This window comes from Rhinolophus ferrumequinum, chromosome 21, assembly GCF_004115265.2.
Source record: "Rhinolophus ferrumequinum isolate MPI-CBG mRhiFer1 chromosome 21, mRhiFer1_v1.p, whole genome shotgun sequence".
NCBI lineage: Eukaryota > Metazoa > Chordata > Mammalia > Chiroptera > Rhinolophidae > Rhinolophus > Rhinolophus ferrumequinum.
In genome coordinates this window covers 14,920,836-14,938,395 of record NC_046304.1, presented here as the reverse complement: position 1 = coordinate 14,938,395, position 17,560 = coordinate 14,920,836, and the positions used below count along the sequence as shown (strand labels likewise).

Below are 17,560 nucleotides of genomic sequence, written 5' to 3'. Positions count from 1 at the left end.
GAGCAGAATTGTCACCTCCATTGTGCTACACCCTATCCTCCTCATAATGTGACCTAACGTATGTGAGCCACGTATCACACCACTGACTCTGAGAAGAGCACCCCCGTGAGCCTGAGTGCCTTTCACACTCAAGGAACCTAGACTCACGCATCCTCAAACCTGGCCAAGCACAGGGGTCCTATGTAGACTCCCAGGCCCCAGCCCAGACCCACCGGTGCTTATAGCTGTGAATACTGTGTGCTGAACTGAGTCCCCATGAAGGCCTCCATATCACGGTCTCCGCCATGCTCACCTGTAGGCGCCAGATGCGCTCACTCTCCTTGGAGATCTTCTCCACGGTCTCTCCCATGAGCGCAATGAGCATGTTGAGGAGGAGGACGAAGGTGAGGATGACGTAGGTGATGAGCAGGAACAGAAAGAGGATGGGGTACTTGGAGTTCTGCTGGATGTTCAGGTCGCCCAGGCCTATGGTGAGTTTGAAGAGTTCCAGTACAGCATCACTGAAGCTGCCATAGGAGCTGCAGTCCTTGTTGTCATTGGAACACTTCTCAATCAGCGAGGCCAGGGCTGGGAGGACAAAACAGGGTGTTCTCGTTAGCCTCTCTGCCTGGTTAATGACCCAACAAGCTTGTGCGTACTTTCACGTACACACATGCCCCACACACACACTGCAGGTCTGCTGCCTCCTTCCCTCTGGTTAGTTAAGTTCCAGCTACAGGCCCAGCTCTTCCAGAAGCCTCATCAAGCTGGTTCACTTCCTTGACCTCCTGCAGAAAGCCTTTCCTGCCTTACAAAGCCCGTACTCTTCTCTCCCTCTTCTACCCCACCATTCGCCTGTCAATCACTCACAGCCTTGCAGAGTTGTCAGTTATAATCTATGTGTGTCCCTGGCTCCCCAGCTAGACTTTGAGCTCCTGACTTCCTGTAGTCTGGGTCATCTCCCCAACACTGTGATGTACTGAGTGTCCTCCGAATGCTCTGGAGTGAGATCTCCTGGTCAAGGCCAAGGTCCTTTCTACTATTCTTTCCAGTTCACGATAGCAGTGGCTCATTGCCGGCTGGCTGGCCGGCTGGCTGGCTGCTGGCTGGCTAGCTGGATGGATGGATGGATGGATGGATGGATGGATGGATGAATGGATGGATGGATGGATGGATTTACTTACTCAGATTAATGAGTAAGTAAATGAATGGATGAATAAACAAGCAAGAGAAGGATCAAATAAATAAGCAAATTATGACACAGGAAAAGTCCTGGGCAGATGGGAGCATCTGCCTAATTTCAAATGCCAATGATTACTGGGGTAAAAAAACTGTCATGGGCGGAAAAAAGAAAAAAACAAAGGAAATGTGTCTCCCATGCAGAGGGTAGAAGTAAAATCAGGTTGTGCAGTTCCCTCTGTTGTAAATGGAGAGGTTTTAAGAAGGGGCTCCCTATCCCTGGTCCCCAGAAGACCAGAGGCTCTCACAGATCTATCGGAAACAAACTGTGAGAGAAACATAATGTGGAGGGCCAAAGAAAGTTACCTCGATGCATTAATTTACTTTCATTTTTCAAAAACGATCAATCAAGTTTCTGCGAACTTTAGTTTTCCCATCTGTTGCAAGGGGCCAAAAACACACCTGCCCAGCCTGTCTCAGCTTGTGAGAGTCACACGGCTGGATGTGAAAGCGGGAGGCCTGTCCCACAGTGGGGAAGGATAAGAGTGACAGGCCTGGTTCAAATCCTGGGATCTAAGCCTCAGTTACTTTATGATCAGGGATGATGTTTTCCCCTTGATTGAGATGTTGAGACAAGTAAAAAGATAATGCTTGGAAAATGCTAAGCTCAGCAAAGGCTCTGCTGGTAGCTCATATAATTGTTGCTGAGGCTGCAACGTGCTTTGTCATTTTGGCATCTGTATACTCGTAAAGTACTTTACAAATGTGGAAGTTACTAGTATTTATAAATCAATTACCTACTCCGAATCCAAGTAAGAAGACGATATATACAAACAAGAACTTCAGAACATCATGCAAAATGACCTACAAAGAAAGAACCAAGATTGGAGGGTAAGGTCTTTGTGCACATCCACGGTGTACTGATGTCAGTGCTTCCCACGCTCCCCAGGCTCCCACCCTAACCTGCCCTCCCACGTCCCTCCACACTCTCTGTCTCTGTCCCTTGTCCATGAGCACCATTCTTCATAGAGTCTCACATCTGGAATTCTCACACTTCCCAGGGGCAGTGATGTGCTGGAGCCAGCTCAAACCAGCTCATGAGAGCTGATTATTACACGTTCACGAATTTTGTGAACTGGTTGTTAAACACAGCCCTCATGAAAAATTGAATATAAACTTATAAGTAAATAAATTATATTAAAACAGAGATAATAAATATTTCAAACCCATCACTTCTTAGTTGTTTTACAATTATCTATGCTCTTAAGGTTTTGTATATCTATCGTAGCCATATGGTGCAAATACTATTAATAATGTTACTGTCCATCTCTTCCCAGCTCCGTGTTCAGTGATGTCACATTGGTAGCTTGAAATCAGTTAGAGTGGAGTATTTACACCATAGGAATTGGTGAATGCTACAAATCAGAGATTGACTCATTGTTTTGTTGATTGTCTAGATCTAGACTGAAGACAGTGATGGAGAAAATGTTAAAGCAGATTAAACTTAAAAATGTGTCATATCTGTAGCTGCTACATTGCGAATAGCACAATAACATTAATGAAATAATCTTCTAGTGTTTAAGACCTATTATCCCATTCAGCCAACACGTGGCTCACATCACAGACAAACAACTGAAGTCTCAACATAAGTCTTCACTGTCTCCCCTTCATCTAACTCCTTAAAAGAAAGAAGAATATCAACCAACATTTATGATGGAATAACACTCATTTGTCAGTTGCAACCATAGGTTGGCAACAGATATAAGAGTTCAACAAAAATCAACATCAGTTGATTATTATAATTATAATTATTCTGCGAGACTCAACTAGCTATGTGGAATTTACAATAAAGAGTATTGTATATTTTATTGTTGTAAATTATATGCTACACATCCTTTACATAGTACATTTTATAAAAAACGTGTGTGTGTGTGTGTGTGTGTATGTTTCCCAGAGAGCTGGTTGTTAAATACTTAGCAGCACACCACTGCTTGGGGTGAGACCATCCCTTCACAAAGTATATCCCTCCCCAAATGCCCAACAAGCCCAGGCATTTCAAGGTCTGGACATTTAAAGCTGACCAAAGGCAAATGGAGACAGTGGCATTCAGGAGAAAGAGCAGTGGCCTGTCCCTTGGGCAAATTGTTTTTACTCTCCAGACCTGTTTCCCTTTCTGGAACATGGACACTGTCTGAGGGCCCTCTCGGCCAGCGTGTCTCTGATGCTCGGAGGCCCCCCAACACACCTTCTGGATCATGACGCTGTACATGCCCATGGACTGGAACCCCCGTGTGTAGTAGAGCATGTTCGCCCAGCCCAGGGCCATGGCCAGCACGAGGCAGGCGAGGTACTCTTTGTAGGCAAACAAGTACAAGAAGACAGAGAGTATCACAAGCACAGCTTGGATAAAACTGTTCAGGAGACACAGGAGACAAGGGCCTTACTTACTTCTCAGCATCAGGGCAGATATTCCAACTCCCAACCTCCCTTAATCCCTGAACCATCACACTGGTGGTGCTGACTCTGTCCCAGCTGATGCTGGAGAGACAGAGAAGGCTGCCCCAGCCCCACTTGACTACGTCTGAAATCCAAACCCCAACGCCAGATGTAAGTCAGGACCAGCAGCAGGCCGGTTGCAGCAGACTTTTTAAAAACACAGATCGCCAGGGCCACAGGAGATTCTGGTTGACAAGATGTGGAGTATGGCCCAGGAGATTGTGTACTTTTTAAACCACCCACATGATTTCTGATTCTCATATAGATTGTGGAACCACTGGGGTAGACGGAGAATGCAGTGAATGATTGCATTCTTAGCCAAAATGATACTTACAAACCAATCATAACAAAAGTCCCCAACACCTACTTTTTACTTTTTAAAAAAGCATGATACACACTAAGTGAAATAAGTTAGTCACAAAAAGACAAATACTGTATGACTCCACTTATACAAGTACGAGGTCCTTAGAGTGGTCACATTCATAGAGACAGAAAGTGGAATGGTGTCACCAGGGGCTGGGGGGAAAGGAATAGGGAGAGTTATCAACAACGTGAATATACTTAACAGTACTGAACTAACTGCATGCTTCAAAATGGGTAAGATGGTAACTTTTATGTTTTGTGTATTTTCCCACAACTGAAAAAATTTTGAGTACAATATATACCAAATATACAAGATCAAAATCTACTCTTAAACAGTATGTGCACCATCAGTTATGCAGACGTCTAGATCCAAACTCTCTCTGGCTTATAACAGCAGGTAGCCCCACCATTACAAAATATGCAGCTAAAAAAAAAGAATATGTAGCTAGTTAGTGAGGACACAGGCAACCTTGTTTGTCTCATGCAGTGAAAAGCAAATGGGGGTGTATTGGGGACTAAAGGGAGGAAGCACAGCTACACTTTCTTCTACGCTAACACAACAACTAAGACACAGAGGAGCAGGCCAATGCATTGGTGGCGACGTAAATGGGTTTTTCTCTGGCTTCGTCATACTTTCGCAAAGGTGACATACTCCCATGTGGTTCGTATCATGGGCAGGGCTGCACCTGGCCTGTCCATTCAGTGCAATTTCTGGGCGCCCCAGTCACCCACAGGGATGAAGAACTCATGCCTCCGGAAGGCAGGCACATACTTAATAAAACACCTAGGTATTTGGAAACATCAGGCCACGATTCAAGATCCTATATACACAGCCTCCCAAATACTCAGAAGAGGGACTTCAGTGGCGTCTACAGAGCTATGGAGCTGACATTCTTCAACCGGGGCTGCAGACTCTGTTCCATTCACATGGCAGCAAAGCTGAATCCGCCTCTGCTCATTTAGAGACAGGTCACGTAAGCCTCTGGTGTCCAGTGTACAAGACCTCACTCAGACAGGGCTGAGCTGGGCTTTCTGGCTGGGGCCCTATGGTAACTAAGCCTGCACTAGCGTGGGGAGCAGAGGACTGGGAGGCCGAGGCTGGCTTTGACACCACTGACGCTCCGAGTGACGGTGAGTGACTCATTTCTCTGGTCTGGGCCTCGGTTTTCATGCCTTCAGATGAGACTCAACGGTTTCTCAAGTACCTCCCAGCCCTGATCTGCCAGGGTCCAAGATGGCAACTTCTAGCCCCCATGCAACTTGGAGGAATTGGGCTGGAACCCTTCATAAAAAAAAGTAAACAGCACCCTTAAACCTCTTCATGCTGTCTGCCACCCGGGGCTCTGTGGCAGGGGGCAGTCAGCCATCACTGCAGCTAGATGGTGGGTCCTAGGGTTTACTGGACCTCTCCAAGGGCATCTATGTATCTCTCTTAGCAAAAGTTAGAGGGGAGGTCCCTGGTCATGCGACTATGGCGGAATGACTGGGGCACGGTGACAGCTGTTGCAGAAGGGCACAGCAGCCACCATATAGGACTTTAGCCCTGCCTGCGAGGTGGTGACCAAGGGGACAGATGTACTTACAATACGAAGTGAAACCAGGCATCTGAGAGTATGGACTGCAGATCTGAGGGTCTCAGCAGGAAGATCGCGATGCCCTGAGGCCAGAAAGGAAGGAAAAGCTGCATGCACCCTCTTTGTGCCCCTCATTGGGGGATCTGACAGAGCAGGTGTTTCCTCAGGACCAAGACTCAGCGTGTGAAGGCCCAGCCAGAGCCCAGGTGAGGGGCACAGTGGGGCACCTGTGCCTGGGGGACACAGGAGGACCCAGAGAAAGAGTGCATGCGCCCCTAAGTCTTCTTATATTTCCCACTCTCACCCTCATCCTCACCCCGGAACCTGCAAAGCAGCACAACCATGTAGCTACCTGCCATTCCTCAAATACAGCCGCCTCACTTTCCCGCCTCAGAGCCTTCATTCATGCTGTTCCCCACACCTGCCCTGTAATGACCTTCTCCTCCACGTCCTCATGCCCCCCCCCCCCCGTCCTACCAGAGTAACTACCATCTCTGACTTCAAGCCTTCCCTCCCTCCCTCCCTGTCCCCAGAGAAGTCATCTCTCTTCCTCTGAACCCAATGCGGGTTTTCGTAGTCTAGCCCAAAGTCTAGATGTTTGTGTCCCTCTGAAATCCCCTACCAGACTGTGAGCTCAAAGAGGACAATCCCTCTCCCTCCCTATCACCTCTCCCAGGGCTCCACCTATAGAAAGTGTTCAGAATATACCTGTTGATTCATTGATTGAATAGATGGATGGATGGATCAATCAAGTGGTTGACTGATAAACAGATGGAAAGATGAAAGGATGGAAGAATAGTGGGTAAGGATGAGTGGGCATTTGATTGGATGAATGAGTGGCTGGGTCGATGAGAGAGGGCAGGTGATTGGATGAATGGATGGAGGGGAGAAGAAGATGGGTGACTGTGGCTGGGAGGGTAGATAAATGGCGGATAGATAGACAGATGGAGGGGTGCACAGATGAAGTAGGTAAGATAGGTCTGCTTATTTATTTATTCCCATTTTGTAACTAAGAAACCTAAAGCTTAGAAAGAAAATGGCTCCCCAGATCCCCCGAGCAGTGATGGCAGAGCAGGACGGGAGAGAAGCCAGGCTTGCTGTCACCTGCCCGCATCGCACACCGGTCTGGAAGGGTTAAGTGGCCCACTCACCTCTTTCACAGAAATGCACGTGGCCCAGATGAGTACGAACATCCTTCCTAAGAGCTGCAGCCACCCCATATTGTGTGTCAGGGCCAAGGGGTGTGGGAGAGCCTGGGGTAAAGAAAAGGGAACGGGCAGTGCTGGATGGGGAGTGAGGAGACCAGGGGTAGTGCCAGCTCTGGAGGAAACATGCACGTACACCTGCCGAACCCTCGTGCCAGGCTAGGAGCCAGCAGGAAGCCCAATCTGTACGGGGTGGCAGAAGGAACGGCAGCCCCTTACCCTTGCCTTCCCCATCCTTGGTGGAAACCCAGAACTCTACAGTGAGGAACCTGAACCAGTCCACACACTAACAGCCCTCAGACCTCATGGCATTTGTCTGTTCTAGAAACCATCTAATTCCAGACACTCACAGGGCCTCATGGCACAGTTAAAGCTGAAACTCTGTGTCCCGGTTAATAGATGGGAAACTGAGGCCCAGGGTGCTGTGAAAGCTTGTCCAAGTGACCTCCTCCTCCTCCCATTTCCTGTGGTCCTCAGAGAAACACCCAATCAGCTCCAGATTTAGACAGAGCCTGGGTAGGGCCTGGGTCTCCTTACCCTCCAGCTCTCAGACCATGGGGCTGAGCACCTGGGGCTTAGCTCAGCTAAGCACTGAGACATGTTTAGTTCCCTAGAAACAGTGAAGGACAACAATTGGGGAAGCCCATGCAGGGCTCTTGGCCGCTCTGTGCCTCAGTTTCCCCATCTGCACATGGGGTGTCTCCAAGCTCCTGCAGCTCTGACTACCCCATACCTCCCATAAGGGGCCCACATACCTCCTCTTCCCGGGGTCGGTAGTAAGAGACGAGAGTCAGGGTGATGTTGTAGAAGAAATAGAAGCAGAAAGACAGGAAGAACATGTACTTGGCAAACTTCTTCCACTTCTCACGCAGCAGCGTGTGAAGGGGCTCCAGGGTGAGCATCTCGTGCCGGTTCTGAGGATAGATCACCACAGTCACCATGGAGATGAGGGGAGGGCAGACCATTGTCAAAGGCCCTCATTTCAAAGGGAGCCCTGAGTCAGCACGGCCCCCAGCAGAGGGGCCACTCATTATGTCCAATGGACTGGTTTGGCTGGAAAGGTCAGAAGGGTAATTTCCAGCTCCTGAGACTCCTTGCCACTGGGCCCAGGTGGCAGCCAAATGCCACAGGAACTGAGCTTCCAACAGGCGGACCTGATGCTCAGGGAGGAGTGAGGCTAGAGGGGGGCAGGGAGTGTGACAGGGGTTCTGGCCTCAACTCGGGCCCCCTTCACTGTGTAACCTTAGGAAAGCCCCTGACCCTCTCTGAGCCTCGGTCTCCTACCTATACAACTGATGTCAATCAAACTGCCCTACCTACCAGGCTGCTATGAGGGTCCACGGAGACCATGGACAAAGTAGGCTCTGGGAAGCACAACTTGGTAAAATGTGAAGGATGGAGATCCAGACTGCTGCCTCACTTCCCGCCAAGAGCCAAAAACTTCTCACTGTGGATCTTTTCTTTCCCCCTCCAGTTTCACCAACCTCTACCTCTTGCCTCCTCCAGGCAAACCTCCCTGATTGCTCCAGCTGTGCCTCATTTGGGGCCAGGTTTAGGGAAAATTTTTCTTTTCTTTAGGGAAAAGAAAATTCTGAGCCTGGCTATATAGAACCAGTTAGGTAAGTGGGGGAGACACAAGATGGAGAAGTCAATACCAACGACCCATCCCCACACTGTCCAGGATTCTGGGGCCAGGAGACCGCACTCAAGGACAGCTGGGAACATGTGAGCCCAGCACAGGCCCCGCCCATTCTGTGCTGACTCCACCCACTGAGCCAAAGGAATGGGGGATTGCAGATATGCACAGCTAGTGGCATGGGGTCTTCCCAGTGCCCCTGGAATCCTTGGCCTAAGGCCCAACCCCTGTCCCTTGCCCTTTCCCAGCCCACCCGGGAGACCCACATCAATGTTGGTGTTGTAGACAATGATTTCGAGCACTGAGTTGTCGGTCATAGTGTCCACATTGGTGAGGTCATATAGGGAGGACGACACAGGCCCATATGCCCAGTCGGTGAACTTCCTGGACAGGCTCCGGAGCGGTTTCTCCTTTATCTCACGACTGAGGATGTACTTCAGGATCTGGGGACAAGAAGAGGAACAACCATTAGCCACAGAAAGGGGCTTGAAGCCAACAGGGACTGGAAGATGCTCCCACCAAGGATGGATTGAGTCTTGCCTCTGTGTCTGATGCCATGACCTCGGGGCCCGGCTTCATCTGTGGAATAGGCTAGAAGCTTGCCGTTCTGCCCATCTCACTGGGGATTATGAATACCAGAGACAAAAGGTGCAAAGGCCCTTTGCACACTGCAGAAAGCTGCACCATCAGTTCATAACACCCTGTACAGTGAAGAATCCAAAAACCGACAATTCTGAGAAACAATTTCTGTTTGGCCTGGATTTGAGACAAAGCTACAAGTTTTTCCAGCTTCCCCATCACACCTTCAGTCAAGACCTCGCCAGTTGAGGCTCACTGCTCTAGCCAGACATAGGATGATGCAAGACGCCAGCCTTACAGAGAAGCCAGGGGCCCCACTCTCTAAGTCAGTGATGCTCAAACTGCTGTGCATTGGGTCCCTGGGAACATTAAAAACTCCCACACCACCAACTAATCCAATCCAACTCTCTGGAAGGGGGCCCAGGCATTTGTATCTTGTAAAGCTTCTGAATGGTTCTAAAGTGCAGGCAAGACTGAGAGTCACGGCTGTCCAACTCACTACTCCCCGAAAGCTGAGCCCAGGGGTCCCCTAGGAGGGGGACTAGGACTTCCCAGGGCACTAACGTAAGGCCAAAGAGGAAGGGCCAATTGGGGAGAGCAATGTTAGAGCCCTGATCTCACTTGAACCAGTGGGATTTCCATCTCATCTCATATGGGAAGCTTGTCTCCGCAGCCCAGGCAGAGAGCCCCTAGGTATGGGACAGGTCTCCCACAGACAGGGTCTGTGTCTTAAGAACAGGGGTGAGGGGTGGGGAGATGGGGTTGGGGGTGGGGGAGAAACACAATTCCTCGTCTGTCAAAGCCATTCTCCATCCCCTCCTCCCCCAACAAGTGAATGAAAAGGTCCTTTGTGGGCCCCATTGGGACAGGACCCAATGCCCTAAGGGCACCCGCTCCCCACCCCCACCTTGATCTCAGACCAAGCATGGCTCCAGCCACCAGTAGAGATTCGAGCTCACCCCAGCACAAGTCTCCACCAAGGCTCCCGGTTAAGCCTTGAGTCCACGGCCACATCACACAGCGCACAAGAGGCCATAAGCAGCCACATGCTCTGCTGAGAACTTGGCTCAGAGTTTCAACCTGATGCACAGAATGGAGTCTCTCCAGAATTGGGGAGCAGCAGCCCATCGGCTCTGGAGCCAGAGCAGCCATTCTGCAACCCCTGTCCTCATGAGAGGCTGAAGCCCTCGAGGGTCAAACACTCAGCCTCCGCTCAGTGCCTTGCCATGCAAGAATCCTCAGCCATGAGGCATTTGAGATGTTATGTCACTATAGCCTTAAGGCTCCCCCATTCTGACCCCAGTGAGGAGGGTCCCAGGGCAGGAGATGGAAACAGGGAGTGCCAGGGACTGAAATCCAATGGGTGGGCCACACGCTGCAGCTCAGTGGCTCTGTGTGGTCACTCAGAGCAAATCCATCTCAGGCCACAACTGCACTTCCGCAGCTAAGGCTGAGACCTTCCCTGGGCTGAGGTGTGACCTGTGGGGCCCCAGGGCTGGCAGATGGCAGAGTGCCTCCCGCCTCCCACCTGCCCCCAAGCCCCACCTCGGCCTTGCCCATCTTGGCAGCCAGCTGCAGCGGCGTGAGGCCGTCGTTGTTGCGCATGGTCTCCAGCTCCCAGTTGCCACTCCTCAGCAGGATCATGTCATACATGCGCTTCACGAAGTCATTCTGCTTCTTGAAGTCCTCGGCCACCGTCACCAGCGCGTGTAGGATGTTGTTGCCCCGTGAGTCCTGCGAGGTGATGTCTGTCTGCTCATTCTCCATCAGCAGCTGCACAATCTCTGGCTGGTTGGTGCATGCTGCCAGGGCCAGGGGTGTCTCACCTGGGAGAGGGGGAGCATGGGGACTCAGCTCACTCGTGGACCAGGGTCCCAGGAGTGAAGACCATATCGTGACCATCTCAGCAGAACTGACCCCTGAGATTCCCTCTTCCTTTCCCTAGCTCCCCCTGGTGCGAGAAGAGACTGAAGCTGGATCATTGCAATAACCCCCCAACTGCCCTCCAACACTCTATCCTCAGCACAGCTGCCAGACTGATCCTTCTAACACATAAGGCTCAATTTACCCAGAATGAAAGCTCAAGAGCTCAAGTTTCAACAAGAGCCTACAAGGCCCTACATCTTCTATCTCTTCCTCTCTCCCTCATTTCCTTCCAGCCACGAGGACCTTCTTCCTTTTCCTCAAACACACCAGGAATTTTCCTGCCTCAGGACCTCTGCACTCGCTATGCTCTCTGCTTGCAGTGCTGTTCCTCAGATATCTGCATCACTCAGCCCCTTACCTCCTTCAAGCCTCTGTTCAAACGTCACATTTTCAATGAGTCACCCTACCTGCCGTATTTAAAATTGAAATCCACCTCTTTCCTGCCCCAGAACTCCTGTTTCCACTTCCCCTGCTGTACTTTTTATTTTTTCAATCGCACTTATCCTTTTCTGACATATTACATAATGTTCAAGCTATTATGTTTAGTGTTGATGTTCTTTCCCATCTAGAATGTTAGTTCCATGAGGGCTTTGTTTTGTTCCCTGATATATTTCAAACACTTAGAACAGTGCCTGATATATATAGTAAGTGCTCAAATATTTGTTAAGAAAAGAGAACGTAGGTGACTCACACAAGGTCACACAGCAAGCCTGAGGCAGAACCAGGATTGGACAGCAGGTCTCTTGCTGCTTCCCTCCCAAACTCTCTCCTGTCCCGTCTCTTCATCCCACCCAACAAATGTTTCCCTACACTGGCTCCAATCAGGTCCTATGCTGGGCAATGGACTGGACAAGACCCTGTCCTCAAGGCCACCCAGATCCATTTAGTCTCACTGATTAAAAAACCACCTGGAAGAGAAAACAGGTCAGGGGTTGTTGGTCAGGAAGAGGGGTTGACTGCAAAGTTGTACCAGGAAACTTTCTGGTGTGATGGAGCTGTTGGTTCCCTGTCCTGACCACAGTGGTATGCATGTGTGGAAAGGAATAGAACTAGAACTGTACGTTACAATGGGTGAATTTCACTGTATCGAAATTCCACATTAAAAAATTTTTTTTCACCTAGAGCATCGTAACCCCAATTGCTTTTGGACTCCCTAAGGTGTCGGTCAGGGAATTTTCATACTCTCATTGTGACTCCTTGTCTGCAGTCCTGAGAAACACTGAGCATGGGGAACAGAGGCCAGAGCTGACAGCCAGGAAGCCTACGTCAGCTCCTTACGATACTGGGGCAAGTCCTCTGCCTTCTCAGAACCTCTCACCTCGCCTGTGAACTAGGGCTCTCTCTCTCTCTCTCTCTCTCTCTCTCTCTCTCTCTCTCTCTCTCTCTCTCTCTCTCTCTCTCTCTCTCTCTCTCTCTCTCTCTCTCTCTCTCTCTCTCTCTCTCTCTCTCTCTCCCTCTCTCTCTCTCTCGTCTCGTTCCCTGCAGAGGGCTGCTCAGGTGAAGGCTTGCGTGCCCTCTAAGACCACCAGGTGACTCTTCGGGACTGCAGGTTCCAGCTCCCTCCCCACGCCCCAGCCCTTCCCTCTCCCGTACGCCCTAGCGGTCCAGTTCAGATGGACTGGAGCCCTCCCTAGTCCGGCTCTGTCCTCCCGGAAACGGGAGAAATTCTCAGTGGAATCGCCAGCTACCAGCCCGCCAGCCCTGCGTCTCGTGGGGCGAAGGCCACAGTGCTGGAGCCGGATGGGGCAGCCCCTGACTCCGCCCACCGTCCGGACCCGGCCCCCGACCCCGTGCCGGGCTGGCGACACCCACCGAAGTAGAAGCCTTCGTGCTGATACTTGGGGTTGAAGAAGACCCCCTTGGCGTGGGCGTTGACGTCGGCGCCAGCTGCGATGAGCAGCGCGGTGATGTCGCCCTGCCGACGTTCGATGGCGATGTTCAGTGCCGTCTGCCCTGCGGACAGGGTGGGGTGAGTGCGGGGGCGGCGTGGGGGGTGGAGGATTCAACACTGGGTGACAGACCCTATCTGACTTTTTCCCCTTTCTGGCCAACATACCCTCCACGGAATCCTAGTGAAATAACAGCTGCCTGTCTGGTGTGTGTCGCCAGCTACCAAGAGTCCCAACTTCCTCCTTTGCTTCATTCATTCTTGCATGAAAGCAAAGAATATTTATGGAGTGTCTGCTCTGCTCCGGAGGGGGGTGGGATACACTGCACACAGGATGCAGTTTTGACTTGTCCTGAAGAAGCACACAGTCTCACTGAGAATTAGGTGCTACCATACAGGAAGGTGGAGGCGCTGTGGTTCCAGAGCAGGGGGTCAGCGGTCTTCCCAGAAGTGACCTCTAAGCTGCCACCCGGTAAATTTAAAGGGACTGGATGGGGCTAGCTTATGGCCTCACAAGCCAGGTTAAGAGGGTTAGAACTTCATCCTAAAGACCGTGGGAGGTCGGCCACAAGGTATTGAAGCAGGAAAGTAACATGGCCAGAGTTTGGGTTTATGTGCACGTGCATTTTCAGATCATTCTGGCTGCAAAATTGGAAGATGTCTTAGAAGGAGCCCAGACTTATGCAGAACTGTGGCTCCAGTTGAGAGATAATGAAGCCCTAAGACCCTTAGAGAAAGTGTCCTCAGGATGGTCTGTGGGGTTTGGGGGAGAAAGGGCATCTCTGGTAAGGTCCTGGTGTCTGGACTCGGAGCTGGGTGGCTGGTGCCTGTGACCGAGGAACAAAACAGGGGACAAGCAGTGGGAAGGGGGAGGAGGGACATTGACTCTGTTAGTGGAACCTGCAGAACCTCCAGACGGAGGGGAGCAAAAGGCTGGGGAGATAGTCTCAGAATGTCCCACTAGAAACAGCATTTTCCAAAGAGCTGCCATCATACCATAAATAAAAATAAAGTCCTGGTGGATTAAAGAACTAAGCAGTTTTAAAATTGGAAAATTTAGGCAGGCCGGTTGGCTCAGTTGGTTAGAGCACAGTGCTCATTCCGTGTTTCCCCAAAAATAAGACCTAGCCGGACAAGCAGCTCTAATGTGTCTTTTGGAGCAAAAATTAATAGAAGAGCTGGTATTGTATTGTATTGTATTGTATTATATTATATTATATTATATTATATTATATTATATTATATTATTGTATAAGACCCGGTCTTATATTAAATAAGACTGGGTCTTATATTAATTTTTGCTCCAAAAGATGCATTAGAGCTGATTGTCCTGCTAGGTCTTATTTTTGGGGAAACAAGGTAACACCAAGGTCACCAGTTCCATTCCCACATGGGCCAGTGAGCTGCGCCCTCCACAATTAGATTGCTGACAACAAGCTGCAGCTGAGCTTCCCGGAGGGGCAGCTGGATGACTCAGTTGATTCGAGAGCGAGCTCTCAACAACAAGGTTGCCGGTTCAATTCCCACACGGGATGGTGGGCTGCGCCCCCTGCAACTAAAGATTGAAAACGGACTTGGAGCTGAGCGGCGCCCTCCACAACTAGATTGAGGGATAACTACTTGGAGCTGATGGGCCCTGGAGAAACACACTGTCCCCCAATATTCCCCAATAAAATTTATTTAAAAAAAAAGAAAGAAAGAAAAAGAAAACAACAACTTGACTTGGAGCTGAGCTGTGCCCTCCACAATTAGATTGAAAACAACGACTGGACTTGGAGCTGATGGGTCCTGGGAAAACACACTGTTCCCCAATAATCCTCAATAAAAATTTTTTTAAAAAGTTTTTTTTCATTGGAAAATTTGTTTATAACTAACCTTTCAGTAAGGAAAACCTTTTTTTTTTTTTAAAGGAGTATTTTTTTTTTTAAAGATTTTATTGGGGAAGGGGAACAGGACTTTATTGGGGGAACAGTGTGTACTTCCAGGCCTATTTTTCCAAGTCAAGTTGTTGTCCTTTCAATCTTAGTTGTGGAGGGTGCCGTTCAGCTTCAAGTTGTTGTCCTTTCAGTCTTAGTTGTGGAGGGCGCAGCTCAGCTCCAGGTCCAGTTGCCGTTTTCTAGTTGCAGGGGGCACAGCCCACCATCCCTTGCGGGCGTTGAACCGGCAACCTTGTGGTTGAGAGGACGCGCTCCAACCAACTGAGCCATCTGGGAGCTCAGCGGCAGCTCAGCTCAAGGTGCCAAGTTCAATCTTTAGTTGCAGGGGGCGGAGCCCACCATCCCTTGCGGGACTCGAGGAATTGAACTGGCAATCTTGTGGTTGAGAGCCCACTGGCCCATGTAGGAATTGAACCGGCAGCCTTTGGAGTTAGGAGCGTGGAGCTCCAACCGCCTGAGCCACCGGCCGGCCCAGGAAAACCTTCTTAAGCAAGATCCAAAATGCAAAACCATAAAGAAAAAATCGACATGTTTCCTTATAAAGATGTGATACAGAATTGCACACCTGAAATCTATGTAATTTTACTAACAATTGTCACCCCAATAAATTAAAAAATAAAAAAAATAAATTAATTTAAAAAAAAATTAGACATTTCCGTATTTCAAAAGACAGCTTAAAGAAAGTTAAAAGGCAGTGGATTGGCTGGGGAAAATATTTGAGACATGTAAAAAGACAATATGTTTTTAAAAATCCGTAATATATTAAGAGCCCTACAAATCAATAGACAATCTGAAAGGAAACTGAGAAAAGAGTATTAAGTACCTCACAGAGAAGCAAGTACACATAGCCAATAAAGAAAGTGGAAGAGATTCGAGTCACTGGTAATCAGGAAAATGACTTATTATTCTTCATCCACCAGATGGGCAAAGCCAAAAAAAAAAAGGAAAAAGAAGGAGGAGGAGGAGAAGGAGAAGAAGAAGAAGAAGAAGAATTAGTGAATGGTGGGGGGAGAGTAAAGTAATAGCCTTTGGAGACAAATTTGGCAATAACCATTATAATTTTAAACGTGCATGGCCTTGAACCCAGAAATTCCATAGTGTTTTCCTAAAATATGTGTACATTGTGCACAGGGTCATAGATAAGAATGTGCACTGTGATACTGTCATAATGAAAAATTGGAAACCACCTGGATGTCTGTCAACAGAATGCTGAAATTAGCCACAGTACAGCTGTACTCAGACAAAACAGGTAAAAAGGAAGCAGACTTTAACATTCTGACATGAGAAGGTGTCTAAGACATATAGTCAATCCAAAAACAAGCAACTTGTAGAACAATGTAAATAGTATAATACTATTCTATATTAAATAAATAGATAAACAAATAAGGCTATCTATTTCTATGTGCACATACAAATATACGTCAAGAGTCTAGGGAAGTCCTCAAAGCATACACACCTCTGGAGAGGAAAGTGGGGAACGGGTAAAAGTATTTTTTTTACTTCGTTAAAATATTTTAATGTTTTATCAAGAAATTCTATTCATATGTCCTTTATGTAATTAAAACTGAATTATTTCAATGATGGATATCTAAAGATTCATTATGCTAATATCTCAAATATATGTTTAAAATTTTTAATCAAATTTTTTAGTTGAATATATTATTTTTAAATAAGTAAGTCTCTGAAAGCCTCTGATATAATGCTAAAAATAATAATATTTTTAAAGTTATCATTAGATACTCTTAGCAGTATAAGAAGGAAATATTAGCCTCTGCCAAATGGGGAAACTGAGGCTCAGAAAGGCAAGGTGACTTGCCCAAAGTGAGGAAAAATGCTACTCTGATGGTTCCAGGTGGCAAGGAGTATCTAGAACATGGAAGACAAGGTATCAGCAGGTACCATCAGTGGGGAGAATGGGAGGCTGGTGTTTGGGAAGACAGGAAAAAATGGCTCCTTCCACCATGCAGAGAGAGAAAGGGTGCCCACAGCCCCCGCTAACCCCAGTAGCAAGAGGCAGATTTATGAAAGAAGGAAGAGACAAGGAGGGGCAGAGAAAGGAGAGAGGTAAGGATTTGCAGCCAGGACAGCAAAGCCTTAATAGAGACACTAATCTTCATTTATTCACTGATTCAAAAAGGATTTATTAAGAACCTCTTATGTTTGACCCCAAGGGCACCAGGGAATCCACGATGGGGAAGACAGGCTCCGTCCTTACCCTCAAGGAAAACATGCTGATAGGAGTCTATAAGTCCCTGTAATACTGACAAGAAGAAAGGAGGAAACCGAAGGGGAGATGAGTCAGGACAGAGAAGCTTGAGGCACTGGCCTAAACCAACCCGGCTACAGGACTTGTGTCAACTTCCTAGTGACAGGCTATTATATAGCTCATCCAGTTTCTTTCTTTGCTTTGATTACCAGGGAGCTCAGTGTGCAGTTCCACCCTCAGTTGTAGCACTCTTCCCTGGGTTTCCCCTCCTTCACTCCATAGTTTCTAGTTTTTCACAATCCTTGACTTTTTCTTATATATAACAAAAAGCCTTTGAAAGTCTGCAGAGCTTAAATAAATAAGTAAAAATAAGGTTACTTTCTCCCATGAGAAAATTTAAGGGCCCAAGCTAAATTCTCATTTGCAAAAAGCTGAGGTGTGTAGTGCCCCCTGGCATATCAGCAAAGTGGCCTCCAGTTATTCTTGAGCCCATCATTTTTGCCACAAGCATCTCATAATATAGTAACAGGAGGTTTCCTGTCTCCAAAACCCCAAACGAGGATACTCCTCACGGATTATTCACAATGGATTT

At 48.4% G+C, this 17,560-nt stretch overlaps 1 protein-coding gene and 1 long non-coding RNA gene across 2 annotated transcripts in view; one reads left to right on the top strand and one right to left on the bottom strand.

Moving 5' to 3' along the window:
• The window catches only part of TRPV3 (transient receptor potential cation channel subfamily V member 3), a 33,479-nt gene that overhangs the window by 4,233 nt on the left and 11,686 nt on the right, over positions 1 to 17,560 (bottom strand). Inside the window, exons 7-15 of the mRNA XM_033091908.1 lie at positions 12,750 to 12,890; positions 10,557 to 10,837; positions 8,699 to 8,875; positions 7,552 to 7,710; positions 6,743 to 6,844; positions 5,601 to 5,674; positions 3,404 to 3,569; positions 1,956 to 2,022; positions 293 to 567 (exon numbers count right to left, since the gene is read on the bottom strand). Coding sequence (XP_032947799.1) covers positions 293 to 567; positions 1,956 to 2,022; positions 3,404 to 3,569; positions 5,601 to 5,674; positions 6,743 to 6,844; positions 7,552 to 7,710; positions 8,699 to 8,875; positions 10,557 to 10,837; positions 12,750 to 12,890 — 1,442 coding nt within the window. The remainder of the gene's footprint in view (positions 1 to 292; positions 568 to 1,955; positions 2,023 to 3,403; positions 3,570 to 5,600; positions 5,675 to 6,742; positions 6,845 to 7,551; positions 7,711 to 8,698; positions 8,876 to 10,556; positions 10,838 to 12,749; positions 12,891 to 17,560) is intronic.
• LOC117014107 (uncharacterized) lies at positions 12,770 to 16,187 on the top strand. The gene is made up of 3 exons (XR_004421415.1): positions 12,770 to 12,906; positions 13,224 to 13,297; positions 15,683 to 16,187. It is a non-coding gene; the product is annotated as an uncharacterized LOC117014107 (long non-coding RNA).